The following is an 8,825-nucleotide window of genomic DNA, read 5'->3' as shown; positions in this document are numbered from 1 at the left end:
CATGTCTTGTTGGAAACACGCCATTCTTCATCAACTTTTCTCTTTTTAGCGTCTCGGGTGTAAACCGGGCATCACTTGTCGCTGCATGTGCACCTTCACTCATAGGTTACACACGGACACATGCCCATAAATAATACTTTTCAAAATAAAAGCAGCACAGTTGTATTGCGCGCACGACATAGATGTTTTTCAACTTTACAGCAGCTGTTCACATTCACTCACAATCACGCACACGCATACGTCCACACGGAAGTAATACAAATAACGATTTTCAAAACAAAAGCAGCACCGTTGTATTGCACACTCGACATAGATACTTTTTTAAATTTATTTTGTAATTTATAATTGGCCTCACGCGGGCCGGACAGGGACGCACAAAGGGCCGGATGCGGCCCGCGGGCCGCAGAATGCCCAGGTCTGTTATATATCAATATAGATCAATACAGTCTGCAGGGATACAGTCCGTAAGCACACATGATTGTATTTCTTTATGAAAAAAATAAATAAATAAAATAAAATTCACATCTGAATCACGATTCTTATTTATTAAGATTCTGAATCGATTAAAATTTCCAAGAACCGTTTTATGGGCCTTCTTTGCACTTACTCGCAGTGCGTATACGTCATGCGTCCGCCACCGAAGGCGTTTTTATAATAATTTATATATCATCATCGGCGGTCACTCGAACGAGTATGACGAGTAGGGATGTATCCCTTTATGGAGGATGCCTGTGCGTGACTTAGTTTTACGTGGGGAGACTGGTGCACAGACAGTCACCACACAATCCTTGACAGAAATCGGGTCAGGGTCCAGTGGCATGGAGTCCAAGACGACTGTGGACCCTTTTCTGCTGCAGCCTTCTTCTGCCATCGCAGCCGTTGTGGTAGTTCTTAAATCTACCGTCTTCCGGCTGCTCCGCCATTGAGGTCTTCACCGTATCCCTGGCTAGGGGGCAGTCAGGTACTAGGCCTTTGCCAGGGGCCACCTGGGGTAACAGTAGTAAAGGGGTTAACCTCCTAGTGCCCCAAGACCCCATAGAGGAGCCTCCACTGCCAGATGCACTTTAACGTCATGCCCAGGACACAATTAATATATACACCAAATAATACGTTGAGAGAATTGTGTTGAATCAAGAATCAAATTTAATCGAATTATCACCCAAAGAATGTGAACTAAATTTAAATGTATTACATGTATGCTTGCATGTCTTAAATCTTTAAAATATGTATGCTTCCATGTAGGGCTTCTGGAAAAAATCGATTCACATCCAAATCGCGTTTCTTATTAAGATTCTGAATCGATCCAAAATTTAAAGAATCGTTTTTGAAGTTGCTGGGGAAAGGGAAGTGTAGGCTTCTCTGCTTAGGCTGCTGCCCCCGCGACCCGACTTCGGATAAGCTGAAGAAGATTGATGGATACATGTATGCTAGCGTGTCTTATACTTTATATTTATTACATGTATGCTAGCATGTAGGGTTGTTGGGAAAAAATGATTCTCATCTGAATCGTGATTCCTATTTATTAAGATTCTGAATCGATTCAAAATGTCCATAATCGATTTGTAAAAATAATTTTTTGGGGCCATTTCTGCGCTCACTCGCTGTTGGAATACGTCATACTTCAACTGCCAATGGAGCTTTTATTATAATTAATACCCCAAGAGGGACAAGTGGTAGAAAATGGATGGATACTAAATAATATATTGCAAGAGTTGGATTGAATCAAGAATCAATTTTGAATCAAATTGTCACCCGAAGAATCGGAATTCAATTTATCTCCTGGCATGTCTACCGAAGCATTCTGACTAGAGATGTCCGATAAAGGCTTTTTGCCGATTTCCGATATTGTCCAACTCTTAAATACCAATTCCGATATCAACCGATATATACAGTCGTGGAATGAACACATTATTATGCCTAATTTTGTTGTGATGCCCTGCTGGATGCATTAAACAATGTAACAAGGTTTTCCAAAATAAATCAACTCAAGTTATGGAAAAAATTGCCAACATGGCACTGCCATATTTATTATTGAAGTCACAAAGTGCATTATTTTTTTTAACATGCCTCAAAACAGCAGCTTGGAATTTGGGACATGCTCTCCCTGAGAGAGCATGAGGAGGTTGAGGTAGGCGGGGTTGGGGGGGCGGGGTTGAGGTGGGGGCCGGGGGGGTAGCTAGGAGGTAGCGGGGGGTGTATTTTGTAGCGTCCCGGAAGAGTTAGTGCTGCAAGGGGTTCTGGGTATTTGTTCTGTTGTGTTACGGTGCGGATGTTCTCCCGAAATGTGTTTGTCATTCTTGTTTGGTGTGGGTTCACAGTGTGGCGCATATTTGTAACAGTGTTAAAGTTGTTTATACGGCCACACTGAGTCAGTGTGACCTGTATGGCTGTTGACCAAGTATGCTTGGCATTCACTTGTGTGTGTGAAAAGCCGTAGATATTATGTGACTGGGCCGGCACGTAAAGGCAGTGCCTTTAAGGTTTATTGGCGCTCTGTACTTCTCCCTATGTCCGTGTACCACTATGTACAGCGGCGTTTTAAAAAGTCATACATTTTACTTTTTGAAACCGATACCGATAATTTCCGATATTACATTTTAAAGCATTTATTGATCGATAATATCGGCAGCCCGATATTATCGGACATCTCTAATTCTGACCAGAAACAATAGGGGGCGCCACTAATGTCATGTGATGGAGGGTGTATTTCCTCTCAGGTTAAGTCCAGAGATCTTCCTCAAGAGGCCCATCGTGGAGGGAAACCGCTGGCGTTTGGACCACGTGCTGAGGCGTAAAGCGGTGAGTGTTGAGGTCGTGCGGAGAGGGGCGTGTAAAAATAAAAGGGGTGGAGCTTTAGGTGAAGATCTTTTTTATGGTTTGCTAACAGCAACAAGGAGTGCGCATCTTTGTGATGCTCTACAAGGAAGTGGAGCTGGCTCTGGGCATCAACTCGGGCTACAGCAAGCGAACCCTCATCCACCTTCACCCCAACATCAAGGTATGTGCAAAGGGTGTTCGGCGTACACGTCTCCCGTCTGACGCCGTCACGCCTCCCACAGGTGATGCGTCACCCCGCCCACGTGTCCTCCGCCGTCTACCTGTGGGCGCATCACGAGAAGATCATCGTCATCGACCAATCCGTGGCCTTCGTGGGCGGGATCGACTTGGCGTACGGCCGCTGGGACGACCGAGAGCACCGGCTGACGGACGTGGGGAGTGTGACCTTCTCGCACCAGGAGCAGGTGTGCAGCCACAACTAATCATCGATTGGCGTGTTCCCTTCCAGGCCCGTAGGTGGCGATAAAGCCAACTGCGCCACAATAGCCATAGCATGTATCTGTCATTTTAATAACAATATTGAACATAATATATCTGTTGGTGCAAGGGCCGGCCCGTGGCATAAACACTTTATCCCAGGTGGCCCTAGTGTGTGAATGCGAGTGTGAATGTTGTCTATCTGTGTTGGCCCTGTGATGAGGTGGCGACTTGTCCAGGTTGTACCCCGCCTTCCGCCCGAATGGGTCCCCGAAAGGGACAAGCGGTAGAAAATAGATGAATGGGTGTCCAAACTCTTTTCACTGGGAGTCACGCCATTGTGATATTTTTTATTTTCAAAACTATTAGGGCTCCCCTCAATTTTGGTGAATGTTAAAGGTCCCGGGGACCCAAAAGGGTCCCAGGCATGAAAGTGTTGAAAACAAGTCAGACGTAAAAAATGTTTTTACTTTCAACGCTAAAATATTTTCAGCTCTATTTGTTGACATTAGTTTTATTCATTTGTTATGTCTTGTTTTTTTATGGCAAACACACAAAATATGGAATATTTACCCCAACAAATATTCCAGGTGGAAGTGATTGGAGCCTTCAATAGGTAAATAATTCATAACAACATTGCTTTGAATTCGTTAATATTTTGAGAGTTTAAAAAAAATGTATATCAATGTCCTGGTTGTTAAAAGTGTTAAAAAGTTAAAGTACCAATGATTGTCACACACACACTAGGTGTGGCGAAATTGTCCTCTGCATTTGACCCATCACCCTTGATCACCCCCTGGGAGGTGAGGGGAGCAGTGAGCAGCAGCAGTGGCCGCGCCCGGGAATCATTCTGGGTGATTTAACCCCCAATTCCAACCCTTGATGCTGAGTGCCAAGCAGGGAGGTAATGGGTACCATTTTTATAGTCTTTGGTATGACTCGGCCGGGGTTTGAACTCACAACCTACCGATCTCAGAGTGGACACTCTAACCATTAGGCCACTGAAAAAATCAGTGTTAAAAATAAGTCATATATTATTTTTACTTTCAACACTTAAATCGCTTGATCAACTTCAGATCTATCTGTTGACTATAAGTTATCATTTTTTGTTCCATACCAGATTTTGTATGGCAGCTTAGTGATATTAGTGTCAATATTGCAACATGTTCCCCTTACATTGCACCTGTTTGTTTTGCAATTATTTTTGTATTAGTATTTTTAGAATGTGCATTTTAAAATGTGCTGCGGACTGCAAACGGCCCCCGGCTCGTACTGTGGACACCTCTGCTTTACGCGGTCGTTTCAGGCGTATTGAAGGAAGTTATGACTGTTATCATTTTCTGCCACAAGAGGGCAAAATTGTCGCCACAGCCGTCATGCAGTGGCGTCCCACCCAATGCCCCGACCTACCATCAAAAATCTCAGGAAGACGGGAGATTTTTGGATGGAAGTTCTGACCGTTATAATTTCCCACCACAAGCATGTGATACTGGTGTCGATGTCAACGTGTCGTCATGATCACACCCCAACCTAAAAGACTCATAACCTACTCAGTGGCCTAGTGGTTAGAGTGTCCGCCCGGCGATCGGTAGGTTGTGAGTTCAAACCCCGGCCGAGTCATACCAAAGACTATAAAAATGGGACCCATTACCTCCCTGCTTGGCACTCAGCATCAAGGGTTGGAATTGGGGGTTAAATCACCAAAATGATTCCCGGGCGTGGCCACCGCTGCTGCCCACTGCTCTCCTCACCTCCCAGGGGATGATCAAGGGGATGGGTCGAATCCAGAGGACACATTTCACCACACCTAGTGTGTGTGTGACAATGATTGGTACTTTAACTTTAACATATCAGTTTTATAGTTGATGACAAGGACTTTTTACTGCCAGGCTCCGCCCACTACGAATGGCTACGCCCAGTACTGACCAATATTACACTTCAGGGTGTCATCATCATTTGTACCAATTAAGCCCTAAATATTAATCATGAAATGCTGTCATTAAATAAATACTAATTAAAATATATATTTTACCAACAGAAAGTTGCAGGAATGTACACATGACCCCATGCCTACATCTCATTGTGCAACATGTGGATGTTTTAATGGGAACTAAATGGATATCTGAACGAGGTACAATACAAGTACACAGCTCATGAAAAACAATATTTTTTGTTATTGTCACAGTAAGTGGGCCAAAACACTTATGTTAGAAAATAATCTTATGGAAAGACTGCTGTCATTTGATTATAATAATAAGAAATGTAACTTGTTATTTAGTCAGGTTTGGAAAAGGTGTGCACGTCTCACGTCGCTCACATGTGCTCCACTGAATGCTCAAGGAGTTTTTGCATTTGCTCACACATGAAAAATTGGAGGGAACATTGGTGACGACATTCATCTTTTTTTTTCTCCAAGGTCGAGGCATCCTCGACCAATATGGCCGCCCAAGCCAACGGCAGTGGCGGCTACGGGAACGCCGCATTCTCAGCGGAGGACTCGGTGGCGCAGCCGAGGATAAAGGGTCAGGGGAGGATGAGGAGGGCGAAGATGAGCATCAGGCGGCACCTGCAGAAACACGGCCTGGCCCACGCCGACAGCGACGACGAGCTGGACGACGACGACCGTGAGTGGCACCGGAGCTCGTCCCATGCGACGACGCTTATGGTGTTTTTTGCCGGCTCGCAGGAACTGAGGCGGAGCGGAACCTGCAGTCGGGCGTTGCCGATTTGTCTGGAAACACGCGCTTCTGGCACGGGAAAGATTACTGCAACTTTGTGTTCAAGGACTGGATTGAACTGGACAAACCTTTCGACGGTAAACTTGACAACCACGCGTCCGTTTGCAGGTTGCAGCCCTCACGTTTTCCTCCTCCTAGATTTCATAGACCGGCACATAACTCCCAGGATGCCCTGGCACGACATCGCCTCGGTGGTTCACGGCAAAGCCGCCCGCGACGTGGCCAGGCACTTCATCCAGCGCTGGAACTTCACAAAGGTCAGAGGTCTCACGGCGGCCGCCCACCACCTGAGGGGGAAGAATGCAGCACGTTCATGTGTGTTTTCCCGCCAGATCGTGAAGCTCAAATATCGTTCCCTGGCCTTCCCGTATCTGCTGCCCAAGACGCACACCACCGCCGGAGAGCAGCGCTATCAAGTCCCCGGATGCACCACCGCTAAAGTTCAGGTTGGTGTTCAAGCGACAACTCTACATTGCAAAAACTGAAATCCAAGTAAGATTAAATATCTCAAATAAGGGTGATATTTGCTTATTTTTTGTCTGATAAGATAATTCTTCTCACTAAGCAGATTTTATGTTAGAGTGTTTTACTTGTTTTAAGGGTTTTGGTCCTAAATTATCTCAGTAAGATATTACAGCTTGTTGCTGAGATTTGATGATCTATATCAGGGGTGGGCAATTAATTTTTACCGGGGGCCGCATGAGCAACCCGAGCACTGCTGGAGGGCCACATCGACAATATTTCAATTAAATTTTGCTCAATATTATTTTTGATGTATACCGTAAGATAAATAATAATAATAATAATAATAATAATAATTAATAATAATAGTAATACTTCAACATAGTGTGTGTAACAGCATTCCATGAATAATATAAATAAATTAACATTAATAATAAATGACGGTAAAATAAGCACACGTATGACTGAGGAGTCATAGTGTAACTTTGTGTGGTGTTTGAGTTGTCCGACTTTTTGTGTGGCCATAAACGCACCAGTGGTTTAGTGCTATGCGTGTTGGTGACAGATGACAAGGGTTTTGGCCTGGTTTGTACGGCAGAAAATGACTAGTTTTTCGAGATAGAAGTGTGAAAACTCATGTTTTTGGTGTGGTTATGGCCGAATATAAACAGTTTTGCTCAATAAAGTGATCGATATAATTCCTGTCCTCGAAGCATCTCGATAGACGTTACAATAATTGAACGATGTTCAATTGAACGGTGTTGACGAACACCGTTAGGGCCGCTGGTTGTCACTGTCACTCAGAGTTGCATTGCAAAATTACACAGAATAAATATGTTTATTTTGTTTAGAATTCAGATGGGATTTGATTTGGTGCGCGGCATATATTTGCTGCGCGCAGCGGACACTTGAGCAGCATTTGCGCAGGCGCGCACCTTAGAGGGAACGTTGCTTGGCAGTCCATGTCTTGTTGGAAACACGCCATTCGTCATCAACTTTTCTCTTTTTAGCGTCTCGGGTGTAAACCGTGCATCACTTGTCGCTGCATGTGCACCTTCACTCGCAGGTTACACACGGACACACGCCCATAAATAATAATTTTCAAAATAAAAGCAGCACAGTTGTATTGCGCGCACGACATAGATGTTTTTTCAACTTTATTTTGTAATTTGTGATTGCAGCTGTTCACATTCACTCACAATCACGCACACGCATACGTCCACACGGAAGTAATACAAACAACGATTTTCAAAACAAAAGCAGCACCGTTGTATTGCACACTCGGCATAGATACTTTTTTAAATGTATTTTGTAATTTATAATTGGCCTCACGCGGGCTGGATAGGGACGCACAAAGGGCCGGATGCGGCCCGCGGGCCGCAGAATGCCCAGGTCTGATCTATATTGAGTAAAACATGCTTGAAACTAGAATATCAACTGATGCAAAGCTGTGTCATCAACACTCACAAGTATAAAACTGCTTTTTCAAAGTAATCATTTCTTACTTCAAGCATGAAAAAAAAAATCATGATGCCGAGCGCATATCATTATGTCAAGATAATGGCACTAGCATTTGCTTAATTTAAGAATATTTTTCAACATATTGAGCAAAAAGGTCTTTTTTTTCTACCAAGAAAAGTGCACTTGTTATTAGTGAGAATATACTTATTTTAAGGTATTTTTGGGTTCATTGAGGTTAGCTAATTTTACTTGTTTTGGAAAGCCTTGACAAGCCGAATTTTCTTGTTCTATTGGCAGATAATTTTGCTTAGGTCAAATAAAATATCCCTCATTTTTGTATTTTTTTTTCTTGTTTTTGAACACTGACTTTTTGCAGTGTAGGAACTAGACTTACGTACTTTAACTTTAACTTTAAAGGTTCCTGTAAAAGTGTGTTCAGCTCGTTTTTACAAACCAGGCTGATGACGTATGACAGAGTGTAGCCATTAATCATGACTTCCTCATTTTTATTCCTACAAAAAAATCTGCCCGAATTGTTTTATTCAATTTTGTTTTTGTAGGTTAAGGTTTTTTATACATTGTGCTCCTGAGTTAATTTTACTAATTTAATTTTTCAGTGTCAAATGGCTCAAATCGGTCAAAAAAATGTTATAGTTTAAAAAGGATTCAATTTTATTTTGAATTTTAGGCAAATTGAAGCACTTTAAATAAATAAATGATAAATGGGTTATACTTGTATAGCGCTTTTCTACCTTCAAGGTACTCAAAGCGCTTTGACAGTATTTCCATATTCACACACACATTCACACACTGATGGCGGGAGCTGCCATGCAAGGCGCTAACCAGCACCCATCAGGAGCAAGGGTGAAGTGTCTTGCCCAAGGACACAACGCCACTCTACCAACTACG

The 8,825-nt window shown here is 43.3% G+C and overlaps 1 protein-coding gene across 1 annotated transcript in view; it reads left to right on the top strand.

Moving 5' to 3' along the window:
- Positions 1-8,825, top strand: part of pld1b (phospholipase D1b) — a 69,452-nt gene that overhangs the window by 48,717 nt on the left and 11,910 nt on the right. The window contains exons 12-18 of the mRNA XM_062020777.1: positions 2,718-2,799; positions 2,888-2,998; positions 3,060-3,242; positions 5,672-5,879; positions 5,942-6,070; positions 6,132-6,250; positions 6,326-6,439. Of these exons, the coding sequence (XP_061876761.1) occupies positions 2,718-2,799; positions 2,888-2,998; positions 3,060-3,242; positions 5,672-5,879; positions 5,942-6,070; positions 6,132-6,250; positions 6,326-6,439 (946 nt within the window). The remainder of the gene's footprint in view (positions 1-2,717; positions 2,800-2,887; positions 2,999-3,059; positions 3,243-5,671; positions 5,880-5,941; positions 6,071-6,131; positions 6,251-6,325; positions 6,440-8,825) is intronic.

The sequence above is a fragment of the Entelurus aequoreus genome, linkage group LG15 (assembly GCF_033978785.1).
Source record: "Entelurus aequoreus isolate RoL-2023_Sb linkage group LG15, RoL_Eaeq_v1.1, whole genome shotgun sequence".
NCBI classification, from domain to species: domain Eukaryota; kingdom Metazoa; phylum Chordata; class Actinopteri; order Syngnathiformes; family Syngnathidae; genus Entelurus; species Entelurus aequoreus.
The sequence above is the reverse complement of the archived record's forward strand: the minus strand, read 5'-3'. Positions and strand labels throughout refer to the sequence as shown.